This window comes from Candoia aspera, chromosome 5 (genome assembly GCF_035149785.1).
Source record: "Candoia aspera isolate rCanAsp1 chromosome 5, rCanAsp1.hap2, whole genome shotgun sequence".
NCBI lineage: Eukaryota > Metazoa > Chordata > Lepidosauria > Squamata > Boidae > Candoia > Candoia aspera.
In genome coordinates, this window is record NC_086157.1 from 50101416 (window position 1) to 50123782 (window position 22367).

Sequence of the window (22367 nt, forward strand, 5' to 3'; positions counted from 1 at the left end):
AACTAATAACAAACATTTAACTTCAATAAGTAACAGTGAAACAGCATAAAAGTTGTATGTGAGCATGGTTATTCTAGTCAGCGCTGTTTTTCAGTAGTATATTATATTTATGTATGTCTGTGTATGTGTTTTATTACAGTACTCTGACAAGGCCTTATTCACCCAGCTTTGCTTTTACCGTTACATTTTTGATGTGGACTATGCAAGAGAAAAATGTACTGGTCCAGAGAAAGGTATGTTACAACACTGTAATTACCCTGCAAGTTTAAAGTGGGAATTTGCATCAGAAAAGGCAGTCCTATTTTCTGGTGTCAGGCCACTGTACCTCATTCTGTTAACATAATACACATAAAGGTAGCTGACTGCAGGAATTAAGAAATTGCGTATAAGAAAGAAATTGTGGGTCATAATCAACTGTATATCTCTGACCACTAAAAGAAATGTCTGTGAAGCTTTAAATTCTCTTAAGTGATTGAGAATGCTGGTGGTTTATCCTTCCCTTTGCTGGGAGCTTCCTTCTGATTAATCTTTTTAGTATTTCTAACAGAGTTACAAATATTCTCCGTATGTGATGAGATTATATTTACTTATGTATATACATAATGTATTTATATATGCATTTTTTATAAATCACATAAATAACATGTACATTGTTAGTGATATATAAGATAACTATCAAAACTATAAAGGTAAAATTATACACCTGTGCACAGCATTCAAAGCAAGCATCTCTCTTCCCACAAGCAAGTCAAAGGGGAAGCTAGCAGGAAGTCGGAAGTCGTGGTCACATGATATCCTTGCTTAATGATCCTTGCTGTCCTCGCTTAACGACAGCAACCACATCTGCCTGAATTGCCATCACTAAGTCACGTGGCCTCACGCTTTACGACCTCATTGCTTAGCAATTGCCATTGTTAACTGAGGACTACCTGTAATAAACATGTAATAAAAATTTGAATAACCAATTAACCAGATATCAATTGAAGCAAATATTTGTAGTTCGGGGTTGGACTATGGAGTCCTTGGTGCTCTCTGAGCTTGGTGCTCTCTGAGACTTGCTTTCTTGCAGATATTTCATTGCCAGACTAGGCAACATCTTCAGTGCAAAACAGATATACCTAAAAAGCATGTATTGTAACTAAAACTCCTTTATTTGAAGTAGAATGATATTGAGAATAGGTCAGGTTCACTTTAAAGTATTAACAATCTTCATAGGTCACTAATTCATATGATGTGTAAGGTTGGACACCTCTATAAAGTTCACATTTTGTTTTCAAGCAGAAGTCCATTTTAATCGTTTTCTGCATATGATTTGTATTTGTTTTAAGAATTCCATGTGAAGCTTCTATACATATTTTTGTGTTTCAGTGCATGAAAATATGTAGACAATTCCCTTATAAGGGTATTTTTGTCTGCTGCCTTCCCTAATGTACACTTTTTAATGTATTGATATTTGGAAAACACATCAGACATTTTAGAGAAGTAAAAAAATGTGTTATGGTTGGCATTCCAGAATATTGTATATTCAGAACATACAAATTAGATCTGCTCATACTAAAATGCATACCAAATTATTTCTCTTAGATACACAAATATGTCGTAATTGGAGGCCAATTAACTCTTTTTCCAAAGTCTTCATATCAGTGATAATTCAAAAAGATGGTCTATTTGCATATAGGAAAAGTTTAATACATTGCAAGGTATTACTAAACATACTAAAATTGAATTAATACCCAATTTCCAAACTTAATCTATGCATTGAAAGATGAAGATTAGAGGCTAGGCATGAATGGGCATTCATGGAAAAGTAATGTATTAACCCTGCTTCCATGGATTGTAAATAATACTTTGTGAATGGAGATTACTTGGAAGCTCAATTATGTATTCTATATTTGGTTTATTCCAATTTCCAAAGCTTTGGTAGCAAACCTTTTTGGCTGAGGGTTTCTCCTAGTATATAACTTCATTATCTCTTCCTCTTTTTCTTATAATTTGGAGGACAAGAACATTGGCAGAATTTTATGGTACTATGATACTGATTTCTGTGCATACATGAACTTGTGTACAGGTAGTCCTTGACTTATGACCATTCATTCAGCCACTGTTCAAAATTACAACAGCGCTGGGTGAACGGTGGTTATGACCGGTCTTCAAAGTTCTGGCTGTCCCAGCACCCCTGAGGTCACGCGATCACAATCTGGGAGCTTGGCAACCAGCTCACACTTGTCACCGGTTGCAGTGCTCCGTGACCATGTGATTGCCATTTGCAATCTTTCCTGCTGGCTTCCCTAGAAAGTCAATGGAGAAGCCAGCAGGGAAGGTTGCACGTCACTGGGGTAAGTCTCCCCCATCTATGTACCCTCTCTCAGCCCCTCTGCGCTTGCACCACGCTGATCACTTGCACAGCCCTACACACCCTCCCGGAGCCTTGCCACACCTCCGCTGCCACTCATGCACCCCTGCGCACCCTCTCGAGTCTCCCTCGCACACCCTCCCTGAGCCTCACTATGCCTCCCTCGCACCCTCACACACTCCCTCGCAGCCTTCTATACCTGGCAGCAGCCACTTACCTGCCTGGCAGCCTGCTTGTTAGCTACCTGGGACTTGCAACCTCCTGCAGGCTTCCCCACTGACTTGGTTGTGGGAAGCCAGCAGGAAATTACTTCACCTAACAATCATGGGATTCAGTTAATGATGGCAACTGGGACTGCAGGGATTGTCGTCACTAAGCGAAGTGGTCGTGCTTTATGATCGCACTGCTTAGCAACAGAAGTTCCAGTCCCAATTGCCATTGTAAGTTGAGGACTACCTGTAATGTATACATAAGCACTTATATATAGAACCTACGTGTTTATCAGCCCTTATCCCTCTGAATTTTCAGCTTTTTCACTAACTCCTTATTTAGATGTTCATTATTGGAGCAATAGATAACATATTTGAGCATTTTTTTCAAGATTATTATAGTTTCTCAAAATAAATTCTAAATCAGAGATATTACAGCTATTGTAAGAACAATGGAAGACCAAAGCTGAGTATCCAAATTGAGGGAATCCAACGTACAGCCTAGGGACAAGAAAATTTACAAATGCAACAGGTTTAAACATTTTGGGGGGCTATAATGATAAGGAACAAGGAAAAAATGTATGGGTTAAGTTTCAATAATCATTCAAACTGTTGCTGATCTCAGTTATATATTTTGCTTAGTTGTAGGGAGTAACTTGCTTGCATACAAGGGCTGCAAAAAAATTGCTGGCTGAGGATATTTGCTCTGTCAGGAGTAGGCTGAAGCTCTGCAACTTTACAAGGTTTAATAATGTGAAGAATAGACCTGAAATAATTTTTGAACATGACATATTTTCTATTGAATCTTGCATTTTATTGTTCTTTTGCATGAAATCTGGTTACCTGGCAATAGAACATCTTAATTCTAAGGACGTCTAACACTAATATCAGAAATATCAGAACAATTACTAAAGTAAAAATGGAAGGTTAGATTATATTGAACCCACTCACTGACTGAAGAAGGTTGGATATTAAAAGTATTGTGTATATTTTTAGATCAGTACTTTCACTCCATTCTAAGATTTTTATGCTATTTGTTTTTATACTGTGCATTTATTTTAAAAATAAATCCATGCTCAGCAAATACTTTTACACATTTATAGCAGAATTTTACACTAGCCCCTTCATACTAAACATGCTCAGTTAACTTTCTGGATGAATAGACTGTAAAATTGTATTTAGAAAAATGAAATGGTTAAGCTGTATGACCTCCATGAAAATGCAAAATCTAACTTGAAATATTTGCTTATATCCTGTAATTTAAACATTGTTTTTTCTCTTGTGCTCATGACTTGGTATGCGAAATATCAATGCAAAGTGGGTTTTTTATGGATGAGTTGCTAGAAAGCTTTATAAGAAGAGCATTCATCGTGACAGTATTTCTCAGTGATACTAATGGGGATCTTCAATGTGTTTCTGCTAGCAGGTGACAGTTATGTAGAAAAAATACAGATTGCATGTTGCAACTGTGTCCCAAAAGAAACTTAAGAATGAAGTACAACATTAAAAAGTGGGCATTTCTATAATTAAGATGACTCTTAGTTCACTCTAGGTACAAGGGAATGCGTAAGAATTTGTGTGCATATTAGGATGCATGGAATTGCCATATGGTTGGTATGGAAAGGTAGCATTTATGTCATTATCTTGATAATTGAAGAGGCTTTGAAGACAACCTTTCAAGCAACTAATAAAACTGTACCTATCTATATCATATCAAGTTAATTTAGAAAGTAGAACCTTTTTACAAGTTTGCTGATAACCAAGTGCATAATTCAAACTAAATCTTTCCAGAAAAATAGGTAGATTTAGCCCCATTTTGGATTAAATAATTGTATAAATCTACTTGAGAGAAAAAATCATGCTATTAAAAATGCTTATAGAATAGAAAAAGTCTTAAATACAGTTTGGGTAGAATTCAGTTTTTCAGGCATGCATTGTGTATTATCCGAAGTGTTTTGAACATCAGTATTTAAGAAATAATAAAATTTGCAGTGCTGAACCATCAATTTAAAGTTTTTTGAGCTTGCTTCAAATGTCTCAAGTGGATTTTTAGTCGATTTACTCTGATTTAGGATAAAACACATGTTTGATTATCGCTAACTTGGTATAATTATATCTTAAGAGGATAATTCACTATCTTAATATCTGTAAGATTTTTCTTTAATTGTCAACAGGTAGTTGGTACACTGGACTAATAGCAGATTTTATTTATTTATTTATTTATTTATTTATTTATTTATTGGGAAAGTTTTTAAGCAATAAGAGATTTTTTGTAGATGTATTGTGGTTATACAGTTGATAGTTTTTATTTCCATAATGTTTTTTACTACATAATTATACATCTTAATTACGTAATTACCATCATAATTATTATGTAATTACGTGTAGTTCCACTAATTACAAAATCAGGAAGTATAATTATCTAGTGCAAAATTTCTAAAATCTTATTTTATGAACTGGAGAGTATTTAAAAGACCAATTGGTGAACTAGTAACATATTTTATTTTCTTACTTTTGATATGCTGATTTAATTTCTGGCCTCCATTTTTTGAAGACAAAAGTGGCTAAAGATGTTTCTGACATCTGCATTTGGTAACTTATGGAAGTAAAATAAAGTTATTTTGCTTTGCTATGTTACCTTCATCTGAAATTTTCCTCAACTTCTGCTGCTACTGTTATGTATCAAGGCTTTAGTTGCTTTAATTTTCAATAACTGCCTACCTATCCAATATATAATTACAAATTGGAAGTAACTGAAACACTAAGAAGTCAGTTTATCCAGTACAGTCATTAGGTTTTTATATGGAAGATAGGGGCTCTAGTCACAACTCAACTTTGCATTATCTGATTTGGTTTCAGTTCTTTTTTGTGATATGATTACATGCTGGTATGATTAAGATTATAAATTCAAGCTACTATATAAATTCTAGTTCCTATTATTTTTATTGAACAATCATTTGTGTTATTTTTTATAAACATATTCATATTGTGTGAACTAATTCTCATCAATGAATCATCTTTTATGGAGTCCTTGGTAGTCTTCAAGCCTGGTTGTTTGCTTGCTGTCAGGAACACTGGCAAAGAACCATGCTGAGTTGGAGTTACAACTCTAGTTTCTTTATTGTTCTTGCCATATACAGAACCGTGCCAGACTAAAGGTACCCTAACTGATCTAAGGGGAAAAATACTCCTGGGACTCTAGAGCGGGGCCAGCATAACTTTCTTTGTCGGCCTGTCAAGGCTTTCAGTGCTGTGAAGCTTCAGTGCTTGCACTGAATATGTTGCTTAGTTGGGCAATGAAATGTCTGCAAGCACACAACCAAGCTCAGAGAGCACCAAGGACTCCACAGTTTAGCCCTGAGCTACATATGTTCTCTTCTATTGGAATCATCTTTTATGAAATAAGCAAAATATAACCAAAATAGACAAAATTTTATAAATTAAACTATTGGTAAAAAAAGAAATGTCCTTAAAATTAAAACCAAGGAAGTGGAAATGTCCAGCAATAATTTTGATCTTTTTGCTTTTGAATGTTTGGCCATCATTCTATATTATACAAGAAAAATCTATGACCAGTTGGGCTTAAATAGAAATCCAACATTGTTCAATAAATATATCTTCTTGGTAAGATTCCTAAGCCCTTCATGAATTGTTCAATATGATTGCTAGGGCTTGCCATCCCATCCACTACTTGGAGCCCCCAGTTAAACACAATTATTATCCATCCTCTCTTACTTATTTATTCATTAGACTTATATGACTGCCAAACTGGAAAGGCTCAAGGCAGCTATATGAGTATGTACAGCCCTGGCAGGAACCACACAGTTGCTTAGCTTTGATCAGAGACCATGAAAATCAAATGGACCAAAAATACTGGTTCCCATTAGTACTAATGTTATATCGGGTAACCCCCATCTGTTCCTTGTCCATGCCAGAAGAAGGCTTCACTGATGGTAATTCCTAGCAGCTGTGATGATAGTGGCCTAGGTAGGGGAGGATTCAATATTAATAAGCCATGCTAAAATAAATGAATGTTAGCAGCTATCTGGATGTGTCTTTCACTTCAGAAAATATTTACCATACTGCATATAAGATCTGCTCAAGGAAAATATTCTAAGTATTAGAAATTAAAGCTACTTGGAAAACATTTAGCCCAATTCTGCTACATGTTGATTCTGCAATACAGGCTGTATCTATAAGAGCCTGACAGTTGGCTATTAAGAACTAACTTCAGTATTTCCAGTGAGAAGGAATTCACCACTTCTAATGACAATCTGATCTGTAGTTGAAGAATTCTCATTGTTAGAAACCTTTTTTAAACTCCATTTAAAATCTGTTTCCCTGCACCCATTGGTGCTAGTTCTTTTCTAATAATAGGGAACTGTTCTGTTTTGTCTGATTCATCATGCCTTTTACATAGGCTGACCATATTTCCTTGAGACAAAAACGGGACATTGGGATGGCAAAACAGGACAGGGTTAAAAACAGGACATTGGGATGGCAAAAGAGGACAGGGCTGGGGGACGGGCTGGATTGGCAGGCAGGAACTTCTCCAGTTTTCTCAGGCTGGGAATCTTCAGATTCCTTCGTTTGTGAGAGGCAAGGCTGGGCTGGAGAGTCCAGTGAACGGTTGTCCCCGACAAGCTGTTTCTCCCCTGGCTGTGCTTTTACGTTCTTTTCTTCCTGCCATTTCATGGCAGAAGCCAATCAGCTCGCCCTTTGATCACCGCCTATCAGTTGATCCTGTTTTTTTCTTTTTAGGTTTCCTGCTGGGTTGAGCTCTGCGGCTTTTTTCCCTCTGTTTCTGCTGAGCTCCCCCTCCTTCCACTCACAGACTACAGTCTGACAGGTTCGCAGGAACTTTCAAATTTTTAAGTAAGGTTTTTAAGAAAACGGAGCAAAATGGACATTTATATTAAAACAATGGGACAGTTTGGAAATATTAAAAAAATGGGACTGTCTCATTCAAAACGGGACATATGGTCAGCCTACTTTTACTTCTCTGCTTAATCTTCTCATCACCAGGCTCACAGAACTTGTTCCATAGGATTTGGTTTCCAGCCCATATTCCCAACCCATACTTGATGGGATCAAGTTTGTCAGGAAGAGAGAAATTACTTTTTTAAAAAAAATAAGAGGTGTGAAAATATCTATGCCTCACAAGCATTGTTCAGTGCTATTTAATGCAAGCTTTGTTAGAATAAGCAGACCTTCATCTCTTTAAGTTCTGGTGGCCAGTTGTCATTGATATAAGCCATTTGATTTCATACTGAATTTACACTTTAATTTTTAAAAGCAGAACTTTCTTTCCTAGAGTGAGCATTGCCTTCATTAGGATATATCTGGAATCCTAAAAACCTGAAATAATGACCCCTTCTAAAGAGTCACTATATTTTTATGTGGGTGACAAAATAGAGAAGGTCTTACGTCCACAAGTGGCTTCTGAAATGAGGGTTTATAGCAGTACTTGGGGGATGGGTATTCCATTGATGTGTGTTCTCTTAAACATGCTACTATTAGTACTAAAATGGAGTACCACTAGAACAGAGGTAGGAAACTTTTGGTGGCCAAGAACTACACTTTAGAGATTCAAAATAAAGCAGTAAATATCCCAGGTACAAAGTATGGAATCCTTTCAGTCGGTATTTTGTAACACCTTTTTTGTTTTTGACAAAAATAACAGCTTTCAAACATTTTCTGTAGCTAGCCAAGAATCCTTCTATCCTTTTGAATTTTTTCCCCCCGTTTTCTTTGCAGAAATCTTCTAGTTCAGAAAATTCTTAGGTATGTTTACATGCACTGCATATTTGAGATCTCTTGCAGATTTTCAGTGATATTCAAATCTGGAGACTATGAAGGCCATTCCAAATCCTTTATCTTTTTTCCTTGTAAGTTTTTAATGGTGGATTTGGAGATGTGTTTCAGATCTTTTCTTGGTAAAATATCTGCTCCAATTTTTTTCAATGTCAGTGAGACATTGTACATTACAAACTGTACATTAACATTTGATTGATTGATTGATTGATTATGTGCCATCAAATCAGTGTTGACTCTTAGTGACCACACAGATTTTCTCCATGGCCCTTCAGGTCTTCCAACATTGCCTACGTTGCCAGTGTAACTGAGTCTGCCCACCTTTCTGCCGGTCACCTTCTTCTTTTTCCTTCCATCTTTCCCAGCATTAGACCCTTTTCCAGATAGCTAGGTGTTTGCGTAAAGTGTCCGAAGAAGGATAATTTGAGCCTGCTCATTTCTGCCTCAGATGAGAACTATGGGTTGATTTGTTTGATGATCCATTTGTTTGTTTTCTTGGCTATCCATGGTATTCTCAGGAATCTTCTCTAACACCAAAGGTCAAAAGTGTCAGTATTTTTTCTATCTGGCTTCTTCAAAGTCCAACTTTCAGTTCCGTAAAGTATCACAGGGAATATCATTGCCTAGGCTATTCTGATCTTTGTAGGTATAGACATATCACTGCATCTGAATATCTTTTTAAGGCCTTCATGGCTGCTCTACCAACTGCAAGTCTGCAATGTATTTCTTGACTGCTTATTCCTTTGCTGTTGATGTTTTTATTCATTCATTCTCATTCATCATATTTATATAGCCACCCATCTCACATATGTGACTCTGGGCAGTGTACAATTAAAAAAACATTAAAACAAACATTAAAACTTATAATAAAAACATTAATATTAGTTAAAAAGACTAAAAGAGAGCAGCTTTGATATTTGATTTGATCCAAAAAGGCAAATGCTATCTACCAATTCAATTTCTTCATTGTCAGTTCCAAGACTGGCTGCTATTGTGGTCATCATTAGTTTGGTCTTCTTTATATTTAATTTTAGTTCCATTTTTTCACTGTGCATCTTGACTTTTATTTACTAGACCTTGCAGAACCTTTTCATTTTTGGCTATCAGAGTGTCATCACTCCAATGTATCATGATAACGAAAGAACCAAGGATGAATTTTGGGAAAAATATGCACAAGATTCTGACTGAATGCAATCCAGGAGGAAAATTTAACTCTGTTAGGTAATAAGAAAGAATGCATAGGAACATGATGAGAGAGTACAGAAAAAGTGATTGGGTCATTTAGAGACACTGGAATAAATGAGAAATAGCCATTGCATAAGGAGATTCTATTTAGAAAATGTCTGTTTTAAATCTATAGTTGAAGCATAATTCTGTTAATGTGTATACATGGCAAAGTAATGACTTTAAAAGCATGATTGATTTGCTTGATTATGGCATACGATTGAGAGAACTGGTGAGAGACATAAGGGTAATGAGATGTTCTGAATGTGGGACAGCTCACTTTTTGATAATGGCCATACTGCTGCTTGTTCTATTCTAGCAAATAGATCTGCTTCTGTGGAAACAACACAGCCTGCCTCATAAAGACACTGAAAGGTGCATCTCTTCTCATAAGTTATAACCAGGCAGAGAAAAATCGTTCCCTAGTTACCTCCAAATGTTTTAAACAATATACCCCATCAGGGTGGTCAACGACCTAGTATGCCTTACCTTGGCATAAGAGTAAATCAAATCAAATATCTTTATTACAGTCTTTGACCAGACTTTACAAGAGAAGAAGAGAAATAGTTTAGTCCCACAATTCATTCTCAGGAAAAAAAAGGAAAACAATAAAGCAGTAAAACAACATATTTAATTAAAAGTTTTACACAATTGTATAATTTGATAAAAATATTTGGCTACCTGGTGTGTGAGTGTAGAGTCAGCATCCCTTAAAAAAACACACCATAAACTCTATCAGTACAGTATGACCCTCAAATTTAGAAATGACTGGGGAGATCAAAGTGTGTATTGGGACATCATAAAAAGGACACTGTATGAGGACATGGGCAACAGTTTCCACCTCCCTGGATCCACAGGGGCAAAGTCTCTGTAAATAAGGAGTCCCATGAAATCTTCCTGTAAGCAGTTCTGAAAGGAGGGCATCAAAGCAGGGTCTGGAAAAGGCCCATCTACATCTGCTTGAGGTTAAATTGTATAGATAGATACTCCACAGTAGAGAGTTTGCAGCTATCTAACATTTGGTGATAGAATTCAGGAGCACTGGTGATATCATTTTGTCAATCAAAATCCATGATACTTTCTTTTCCCATTGATTTGGCCTTCTCCAGGGTTAATTGGCCTAAATGTTCAGGGGAGAGGCCAAGACTGCAAAGTTCCTCTATACAGATACAGTGCCAATGAGATTGGTAGCTGTCTGACAACAGCAGAGGCATTAGGCCTGTAGGGTCAAACATGAATCTGAGTCCTCAGAGTAGAATCCTGGTCCAGGCCTGAACCTTAATACTTGACACATTAGCTTCGAGCTTATAAGACTAATAAGAAATCACATGAGAAAAATCAGTGTGTCATTTTGATTTTGATTTTGATTTAGCAAAGTGGCACCTTCTGTTTTTATATACCTGCTTGATATTATGTCCTAACATGCTTAAACTAAATAATCCTAGTTTGTGACTTCTATAATTTTGCCATGAATGTACATATCTGTTTTAGTATAACTCGTGAATTATTTGAAGTTAAAACCTAGAATTAAAGGAAACATGATATCCTGATTCCCCAGTACTCTTCATGAAGTATTTATATGAGCATGACGTTATATGATATATAATCAAGCTAGAATAGATATATCAATAGAAGAGAATAGATACATTTACATATTTATAGTAGGAATTTTACTAAGGCTGAAAGCTGGCTCTCAAAAGCTGAGAATCTAACATATACGTAGGGTGATTTCATCATCTTTCAGCAATATTGTTATTTCTCATTGGTGGTTTTTATTTTTTGCAACTAGGTTCTTAGGATAGGTATTTGATGATAACTATTGTCCAGTCTGCTTGCATTTTTATTTTTAACATCTGTTTACTGTTTTTCCCCCCTGAAATCTTATCAGGGTCATATCTGTCAAATATATATCAAAATGTGTTTTCTATCTTAATTTTCTTAACTTCAGATATAATAACACAATTATTTTGACATGAAAATGTTATTAATTGTAATATTTTCATTTAAAACAGATATTTGTATTTTACAAAAGATGTATATACTGGGAGAAATAAAAGAAAATGAGTGATGGGCAGTATTAGTTTATTAGATAAAAACAAATAATCTGTTTAATGTCAAGTATGTGAACTTAGAATTAATTTTTTTAATTATTCATGTGGCTGTAGCATGCTTATATAGCTGTAAGTTTCCTATTAAAAAGTATGTTGAAATAATAACAGAAATAATGAAAACAAAGTTCAATAATTGGCATCTTTTATTTTTACATTATATTTTAGAAGGAAGGAATCTAATCAGACCATTATAAAAAATACATCTCCTGATTATTTTCTTGGTTGAATTAGTGGATAACCCAGCTGGTTTTTCAGATAAGAAAAGACTGAATATCTACAGAAATTTTCTCTTCTTTCATGAGCTGATTTGAGTTTATTTTATAAAGAAAAGGTAAACAGCAATGTAACAATATTCTGAATGGTAAGCTGAATAAGTAACTTAATGTTACTACACTGAAAATTGTACATGAAATAATTATTAAACTTTCCCCACTTAAAAACACAGAGGAAATTTGCAATAACATGGGAAAATGTGTTGCCTTGTTTAAAATTATGTTATAAATATGAATATTTCTTTTTAGTTGAAAAATAAAACTAACTGAAATACTGTATGCATTGTCCAGCATGAATAGGGCTACATTATTTAATCAGTTAAATTATTTGACTAATTTAAAAAAAAATTACCTGTAATTAAATTGGATAGCAGTTAAAAAAACTGCAGGTGTTAAGCAAAAATATTTTAAGGGGCATTCCCCATTTTACCCAATCATAGCAAAAAAGGCTTTTTCTAGGTGCTGAAATGCATCCCTTTGGTTGTTGAATAGAACTAGATAAGAAGCAATTCCCACCTTTACAGAAACCTCCAACTTGTCTCCAACTTGTTCTGTAGGACTTGGAGAATAAATTATTTGGTGTGTGTGAGCTGAAGGTGGAGAGGAAATATGTCATGAGATGAATGCCTTGGATTTCATTCAGTGTCTGCTATAAAACAAATGATATTTTTTTCCTCCAGAAATATAACTTATCTGCCTTATATAATCCTCAGATTTATTTTCTCCAATTAGGAGCCTGAGTAGCTTACAGTCTGTAAACCATAAGATACAAATGATTAAAATGATTAAAACAATACAAATAAAAAGACAGCAAACACTGAACAGATGCTGTTTCAACTACATTAAAGGGCACGCACAGCTGGGAGTGGATGCTGAGCTCTTGCCCAAAGTCTTCAAGGTTCTCCAAATATTGTACTTAATTGGAAGGGAGCAATCCTATATCAGAGTATATTAATTTAACTAAATGCAAATTTAATTAGTAGATGAACCAATTAAGTAAATTTCAAATCGAATTCTAAACTAAACTTGATATATTAATAATCAATTAATATTATTTTACTGAATTCCAACCTTACTGATTACTAGCAAGCTGTTCAGGTATTATTTATTAACCAAACTTATATCATGCTACAATAAAAAAAAACCTTTCAGGCTCACAAGATAAGCAAACACCATAACTGTACATAAGAATATCCTATAAATATAATTTAAAAAACTAAAAACAATACATGGCACCAGAATCCAAAAGCCCTCTGGGAAAGCTCTGTTTTCTATTTTCAGAAGGTAGATAATGTTGGAGATACATGATCCTCCAATGGGAGGCCATTCCAGAGAGCCAGTCCCATCACAGAAAGACAATGCTTGAAGGTTTCCACCCCACCTCCACCTTCGAAAATGGAGGACTCTCAGTTGCTTCTCCCAGCACAACTGAAGTAGTTAGTGGGGAGAGGTGTTCCTGTAGGTAACCTGGTGACAAACCGGTACTTGTGTAATCTGTCCCCACCTATAAACACCTGTGAGCTTCTAGGCCACTGCATTTTGCACCAAGTGAAGCTTCTGGGTGGTCTTGAAAGGCAGCTCCATGTAGAGCACATTGCAGTAGTCTAATTGGGTGGCAATGAGGGTGTGAATCACTGTAGCCAAGTCCTCTCATCCCAGGTAAGATTGCAACTGGCACAACAGCTGGGCAGAGGGTCCCCTGGTCATAGCTCTACTTGCTGACCCCACAGTGCAATTCTGTCTAGACACGAGGAATCCTGATGTACAAATATGCCAGGGTCCATCTTGCCAGGGTTCAGTTTAAGCCTCCTCTCTCCCATCCAGACTTACATAGCCTTCAGGCACCAGGACAAGACTTCAACTGCATCTCCAGCCTGGCTCAGATTTGCAATGTATAGTTGGGTATTATTAGCATATTGATAGTATTAGACCTCGAACTGCCAGATGACCAACAGTTTCATATAGAGGATAAATAACAGAGGAGACAGAACTAACCTTATAACACTCCACAAGGGAGTAGCCACTGTGCCAATCTTTCTCCCCAACCACTGCCAACTTGAACCAACCACTGAGAAAGGAGTGGAATCACTGTAAAACAGTACCTCTAATCCCCAATCCCTACATCTTCTCCAGAAGGATACCATGCTCGATAGTACTGAAGGAGGCTGAGAAGTCTAAAATGATTAGGAACACTACACCTGTCCAGGTCCCAGCACAGGTCATTAACCAGAGCAACCAGTGCTGGTTCAGTCCCTGAACTCAGACTGATACAGATTCAAATAATCTGCTTCTTCTAGGGTGCTCTGTAGTTGGTGCTGAACCACCTAGTTGGAGACCAGTAGTTATATATTACCTCTGGGTCCAGGCAGGACCTCTTAAGGAGGGGGGAACCAATACGTCTTTAAGGGCTACTGGCAATGATCCCTCCTGCAATGAGGGGTTCACAACCTCCCATATTAAGAGAACTATCTCCTTCCAGCTGCCCAAAGAAACCAGGATCACAGGTGGTTAAGGACATCCTGGACACCCTATCCATTTCCTCAGAGATATCAGCCAAAACGTAGCTCAGGTAACCAGGCAAGATAGTGTTCCACTCACCCTGCAAGACCCCACTCAGACTAGAATGAATTTGAATGACTGCTGGTAAAGTGAATGAACTGGCCACAGTGGCCAGGTGATAATCAGTGGGATGACCCCTTCCCAAAAGGGAATTTGCCACCCAGAAGGGCTGATGCAGTAAGTGAAGAGAAGTAAATATGCTCTTATCACCACAGATTAATCTTGAGCTTGGACATGCCTCTTTATTTGATCAAATTCAGTTTTAGTCATTCTCCACCTGTTCTCCAGGCATCAGTTCTGCTGTTTCATCTCCCAGAGGTTCTCAGAATCGAGCTAACTGGGATTAGCCAGTAGAGAGACGCCACTTGGGGTGAAAGGCCCAAGATGTCGCCTTATGCCAGTGGCAAACCAGATGCTCCACCAATTTGCCCACAAACTCACTCCTGACCCCAACCCTGCCTAACATGGGAGTCACTATCCCACCATCCTTCATCCACACCTCCTCACTGCACTCAGCTTTCTAGAGGCCAGCTGCCTGGCCACAAACCACTTGTACCAAGCAAGCAGAATGAAACACTCAATCTCCACTCTAAATCACAAACAACTAAACCAGACAACAATACAATAATACAAATCACAACAAAATACAAAATATTGTCAGGCTTACTGGGTAGACCAGACAGGAAACATGACCAGATAAGCTAATTCTACTTTATTGTAAAGCTACTTTAACAGAATCTTGCATGCCTGAAAGAACAATTCTCCTGCCGTCTCCTTTATAGCCCGAGAAACTAGAGAAGGTCCTTTCTGAGGCTCTTGCCCTACCCACTATCCAGCTGTGGGCTGTGCCCTCTCTTACCTTACCATTTTCTACACAGCATCTCTTCACCCCATCTCCCAAAGTCTTTCCCACATACCATTACATCTTAGATCCATAGGAAGGAGAATACAGTGTGAAGAAATATTCCCACTATCCCTAAGCATGGCAGCCCTTCTCCACCTAGCATTCTCACTACTGGCCAGGCCATTCTAACCCCCAATCTCTCACAGAGGGGGCCACTCCAGCCCAGGTAGACCAGATCTATCAATCTCTCCACTCCCAGTGGCCAACAAACAGGAGAGAAAAAATACAGCTCCACAATTGCCCACCTGGCATGGGTGTCCCAGGAGTCTGCCCCAGAAGAAAACATACCATCCAGAACCCAGAAACACTGGACTACAGGGAAACATAGCTTAAGCCAAGACTGGCCACAGTTCCATAATGATAATGGCATATACCCAGGAGAAGGAAGTAAAATGATTTCCTTAGATTTGGATCCCAGAAAGTTGGTGATTCTAAAGTTGTATCTTCAATGGAATGTCAAACAAGACTGGTAGTTTTGGTGATGTAATGTTTCCAGATATTTAATTATAATAGTTAATATTCTTAGGGAATAATATTCTTTACTTTTTATGGGTGATTTTAATCAGAGCATCTAATTTTTATTACAGTAATATTAATATAATAGGAAGTATTTTTCTTGGGTCTGAATATTTTAAAATATCTAACATCTTAGAATATATTAACGGCTTTTGAAATATAGCACGGTTGCCACTTGTCAATAAATCCATTTGCATCTCTTTTCACTGGTTTTCTGAGCAACAGATCAAATTAGTTTCATCACTGTTGGCTTATCATGATTTCAAAATGAAATGGAATATATTAAGGCAACCAACCACACTGATTATATTGCAAGCCTCATTTAATTTTATACATTCACACATTACAGAGAAAAGCAGATTATAATGCATGATTGTGATTGTATCTTGAATGAGTTCAAAGCTCATCTGTTATAGGTGCCTAATTTGTCACTATTGAATAGCTACCTAATTAATGAAGAATGTTCTATGGTCATTTGCTATCAGTATAATTTAATTGTATATATGTTATCCTCCTCAAAAAAGTGGTAGTATATTGTTCTATCAGAGCCCAGCAATCAATTTACATAGTATGTTTGGCTGTGCATGGCTTGTATAATGTGCATACCATAAACAGTAAAGTTTATTTGTGATACTGCCATATTAAATTAATATAATATTAAGCCTAAATGCAGATCCTGGAAGTATATAAATGTTTTAACTGAAAACAGTGATAGCATGTGGCAAAGCAGATTTAGGTCATGTGTACAAGGTTGGAGAGATGACCAAAGGGAAGTGTCATATAACATTGGACTCACAATGTATATCACACACAATCAGAGCTTATTCTAGACATTTTGTGTATAACTTCATTTCTCCTAAATAATAATATCATTAATTTAAAAATGATTTGCTCTTTCAGCCCTGGATTTCATCTCTAATTTCATATAATTGGAATTTTTTAAAAAAAATGATTTTAAACTTTTAGCTTTTAACAAATTTAAATAGATGATAATATTTGCATATAATTAATATCTAAAATGTAAACTGTCCCAAGCCACCTGTTTCTTTTAGAAAGTATTTTTTTAAAAAAAACAACAGGTCGAAATCTTCCACTGCTTACAAAATGAATTGTTTCTTGGGATCTGGTCAGTTTGAAAAATGTATATCATACTAAGCCTTTGTTATTTCCAAGAGTCATTTCAAAAGCAATACAGAGAAATGTCTGATCACAGAAGCAATGCTGAGCATTGGAGCAACTATGGAGATGGCCTGCCATCATGGCCCCTGATAATAACATTCCTTTGGAAAAGGGTCCTGGAGGGAATCCTGCCTTCCAAACCTCATTGGACAGGCAGATACTGCTGCAAGTAAGCAGTCCTGAAGATACCTAGATCCTGAGATATGTAGGATTTAAAAGATGATAGCACTTTGAATTTCACCTAGAAGCAAACTAGTATAGCTCTCCCAATAGTGGTGCCACATGGGTGAAATGGGGCGTGCCCATAATTACTTGAGCCACACCATGTTGGACCACTTGTATCTTCCCAATGGGCTATGACAGTGAAAAAGGCCTCTTGATTCATAACTGGTACAAAAGTTGTACTGCAAAGATTTTCCTGACCTGAGCTGACACTTGCAAGAACTGTAAGCTTAGGAGGAACCCCCAGATTATGTGCCAGTTTGGGACAGGGCATTCAACCCTATCCACAATCACAACTGGAATATCATTGGCCTAAGATGACTTCCAAATCCATAGCTATTCCATTTTGCTCCAGATTCTCACAGCCTGCAGGCATTGAGACAGACCATATTTGCTCTATAACTTGTTGAGATGTACACGTATCTGATACTGGCAGATGACCTTTAGAGATCCCTAGAGCAATGCTTTTTTTTTAATTGTATGGCATAGCAATTTGGTGTTCATGCTGCTTTTTTCTTGCTGGGAAACCCTTGTGAGATCCAGCCAGAAGTGTAGACTATTTAGCCGTGGCAAGTCACATTGCCTGGGGTGCACCACGAGGAGGCTAGTCTACATTGCACTGAGTTGGGCTGAGAGAAAGTGACTGGCCCAAGGTCACCCAGCTGGCTTTCATGCCTAAGGCGGGACTAGAACTCACAGACTCCTGGTTTCTAGCCCAGAACCTTAACCACTAGACCAGATTGGCTCTCAGAGCAATGCTGTGAGTAGAAGAAAAGCAATGATGACTGGGTATGAGTACAAGCTCCAAACTTATGCCATGACAGTAAGGGCACTGAAGCTGAATTAATTCTCTGCCCTTATTGCATCTTCAGAATGCTGGTCAGCTGTACTGTATAGAGTAGCTCAGACCCTGCTAGGAAAAGATGAGTTAGCAGATCAGTATGTTGCAGCATTATCAGGTTCGGGCAGTGGAGAGGTTGAGGATCTCTTCTCTTTGTAAGGGTTTTTGTTTTATTTTAATTTTCCCATTCTTTGGAGATTTAAGTTTCAGTGCTTTATTTTTTAAGTCTTTGTACTTGAAATTTTATTTCATTTATTTTAATTAAATTTATGTCACCGCCCATCTCCCCCAATGGGGGACTCTGGGCAGTTTACAATAAAATGATACTAAAAACATATCCACCTAATTTACCATTAGAAATATAAATAGAAAATAAATATAAAATCCAAGTGGAGATGGAACACAATCACTGAGGGGTGCTATGGCACCATATGAGACCATAGCCATCTGGATTTTATTATATTTGGTAGCTCTGTGAAATTGTTTTATAATGTGTTTTATATTGTAAACCGCCCAGAGTTCCTCTGCTCGGAGGAGACAGGCGGTGACAAATTTGACAAACAAGCAAATAAATGGTGGAAATACAGGATTCCAGTTAATAAATTCAGAATTATTTTCATTGCAGCAGTACCAAAGTTAAAAGTAGACAGAGCTTGGTCTCATCAGAATGCTGAGCATTGTGAGCAGTAAGGTGGGAGTTCTGAAGGAAAAAAATGGGGAGGCCTTAGATTCCAGTTATGATCATCTGTAAATAAATTCCTATGTGAAAAATTAGAATGAAGGCAGAGCCCTCATTTTATTAGAAATATATTAATTTTATTCATAAACTTAACAGTCAGAGACCATCTATCTATTGGGCCACATTCTGTTGCACTGTGACCAATCAGATATTTCAAACAGGATCACAAATGGGATATGAAAACTAGTGTTTAATTGAACAGTCTTTGACTCCGGAGGTAACAAACTGTCGTCATGACTAGTAGCACAGGGTGAGTATATATCCAGAACAGATCTTTCTAATCAAATATTAAACTTTTTCCTTATTTAGAAAATATTATCATTCACTGGAGCTGTTGACATCATGACTGGAAATTCTGGAAGTTGTAGTCCTAGCACATCTATAGGGCACCAGACTGGAGAAGATCATGTGTCTTTTCAATTTTCAATTCCCACTCTGATCATTTCTGGAAATTAACATATTAGGATTTTTTTTAAAGAGGAAGAATGTATAAACAGGGATAACAGGATATAGTTCTCGCTTAAAATATAGTTCAGACTCTTATTGAATCAGATTAAAGATCTATGTAGTTAGATACCCTGTTTTCTAGTATGGTAAATGACTTGTTTCTGGAAATCTCACAACTTTCTTCATTAAATCTAAGAATTTATACCACATTATGTGTGTGTGTGTGTGTGTGTGTGTGTGTATATATATATATATATATATATATATCACTGTTTAATATAGGTTGTTTTCCATATAAAATATGTGAGTTCCATTATTCATATGAACACATTATTTACTTGATACATTTTTAGCAAGAAAAACATGCATTATGGCATAGTATTTAAAGCTTTAGGTTCCTAATAGGGTTTTGTTATTCCTATTTTTGTAATGTTAACTTCTGTAATTAAAAGCCAGAATTTACTAGGAATTAATTGTTCAATCTTTTCAATCTATTATGCACCCTGAGAAAAGTTAAACTACATTAGGCAGTACAAGAATATTCAAATTGAGTATCTCCCCCACCTTTTCTGTCACTACTTCATTTAATAGTAATAATTCCAACACCAGAAGTAATGTCAGTTTTTTTAAAGGAAGAAAGATATTACCAAAACCTGAGATGATGGTGCATAAATATTTCTTACCAAATGGTATTTTCTTCATTTTCTTCATTTTTATTATAATAGATACGCAAAGAAAAGTCTACTGAAATGGCTCATGACTTACGTTCCACTTAGATAAAACTGAAAAATACCTGGTTTTCATCTTGATAGTATATATACCTATAGCACCAAACTTTTCTAGGGAGTACAGTATAAAAATATGTATTTTCTTCCCTAAGGAAAAATAACTTCATGAAAGGTAAAGATCATATGCAAACACCATTTTCTGTCCTATATTAGACAAGTTCATTTGCAGTGTTGATAGGCCTTGGGAAATAATTATTTTAGAAATAAGGAGATTGATAAGTAAATGATGCCTGCCTTCTGAGGTTGGGCAATGCCAGGGCCCCAATATCCTCTTACCTCTACTTTGCATTCCTCATCACACAATCCTGCCGTGAAGATTAATGGGGTTATTAAATGAATAAAGGAAACTAGTAACTAAGGATTTTATGTTGCACACCTAAGGTGTGTTTGTCTGAGTGCCCTTACTAAATGTATGTTTATAGACTGCTAAGACAACCTGGGGTATATAAATACTGCTATAATATAACTAGCTAATTGTAAAAGTACTGTGTAGTTTAATTTGTTTTTGTGTGCACAATTTCATGAAATGCATCCTCCCACTAGAACTATAATCCATAGGAAAATAGTGTATGATCTAATATTATGAAAGCATTTTTCAAGAATAGTCTTTCTTCTAGTTATTAGTATTATGGGTTCATATTTTTTACAACTTCTGGATTCTGTGAGTCTTCTCAAATCTAGAAGCTTCTCATTTGCCTATCCCCTTTTATTATTTTTTAGGCATATATTTTAAAAAGCTATACGCAGTTCCTTTTTCTTCATAAGAAGTAAGAAATAAGGTTGGTCTGGCCGGCAAAATTGATTTTAGCATCTAGGCTTATTGGAACATGTAAAATTGCCTTACAGTTCCACTGAAGCACATAGCTGCTTGGTTAATTAACTCCCTGCAGGTAGTCATCATGCTTTGGAATCTAAAATTTTATTTAATCAATGTCACAAGGACTTTGGCTTGCCCTTAGAATAGCTGTTTAAATAAAATAACTGCAGAAATTAGTTTTCTGTGTATGAAATGTTGTACCAAGCAGTAAACCTGAGGATGACAACTAGATCTCTTAGCTTCCACAGGACATTTTGGAGCTCAGCATCGTTCCATATAAAATTTTATTTTGATAAAAAGTGACTTTCTTAAACTTCATTAAATAAGTAACATTATTTTCTCCAATGCTTGAATAGGTAAGGAAAGAGACCAAGAAGCAGCAAAATCTTTTGTTCCTAAGACCTGCATTTAAGAACTCTTTGTTGAACATAGGTGGGATAAAGTAATAGGGAAGCCCTACATTCCCTTGAAAGCTTTTGAATACCAGTCCAGGTGAAATTACAGTGAAGTCGTTTATATTCCTTGAAGTGAAAAATGTGCAAATAGAGTTTTACTTCTGGACAATGTATATCTTTCTAAAAATTTGTTCTCAGGTTTGTAAGCACAATATTATTTTTTTTTGTCAAGAAATTGTTATTTGGGGGAAATTGTCTAATACTATAAAATGGAAGAACATAAATGTTTTAAAATTGTTCTCAAGTTTGCAAGGTGTATCTCTTGTCTCTGTTTTGAAAGATGAAGACATACAAAAGTTCTTTTTAAAATATTTGTTAGCTTGTTAATTCATTCACCTTTTTTTTTTTTTTTTTTGGCAACATTTTTCTCCAGGCAGTTTATGAAATTTCTTAAAGGATAAAAATAAAAATAACAAGTACACCTTATTTTATTCTTTAATTTTGTTAACTTGCGACTAATTTCTTCAAATTGACCAAATGGTGATCAAACTAGAATAATAATGGCTATAGTACATTTAACATTGATATTATTCAATCTCTTTAGCAAGAAACATGGCAGCATTTCTACTTTTCGGTGTTTTTTGTTTCATTTTTTGGTATTTATTAGTTGATGGAGGCATGGAAATTACTTGTACCATAGGACCTAAGTAACAATAGATTTTGTTCATTATTATAAACCACTAAAAATGTGGCTTTTCCTTTTTCAGAGTAATTCCCCCATACAGATCTTCCCATCCATTTAGGGCAATTAATATTGGCCTTAAAAGCTGTGCTGAATCATTTCATGTTCTATAAGAAAAACATTACGTTTTTTTTTTGTAGCTGTATTTTAACTTACATGAGGTATAATGTTGCTGCCACTTATATTAAGTTAGTGATAATGTGGAAACTCCATCCTGATTCAGATTAATTTTATC

The 22367-nt window shown here is 36.1% G+C and overlaps 2 protein-coding genes across 2 annotated transcripts in view; both read left to right on the forward strand.

Moving 5' to 3' along the window:
- The window catches only part of PDK3 (pyruvate dehydrogenase kinase 3), a 674093-nt gene that overhangs the window by 281527 nt on the left and 370199 nt on the right, over positions 1 to 22367 (forward strand). The gene's annotated exons all lie outside the window — the stretch shown is intronic.
- The window catches only part of POLA1 (DNA polymerase alpha 1, catalytic subunit), a 251317-nt gene that overhangs the window by 178798 nt on the left and 50152 nt on the right, over positions 1 to 22367 (forward strand). The window contains exon 37 of the mRNA XM_063304690.1: positions 140 to 233. Within this exon, the coding sequence (XP_063160760.1) occupies positions 140 to 233 (94 nt within the window). The remainder of the gene's footprint in view (positions 1 to 139; positions 234 to 22367) is intronic.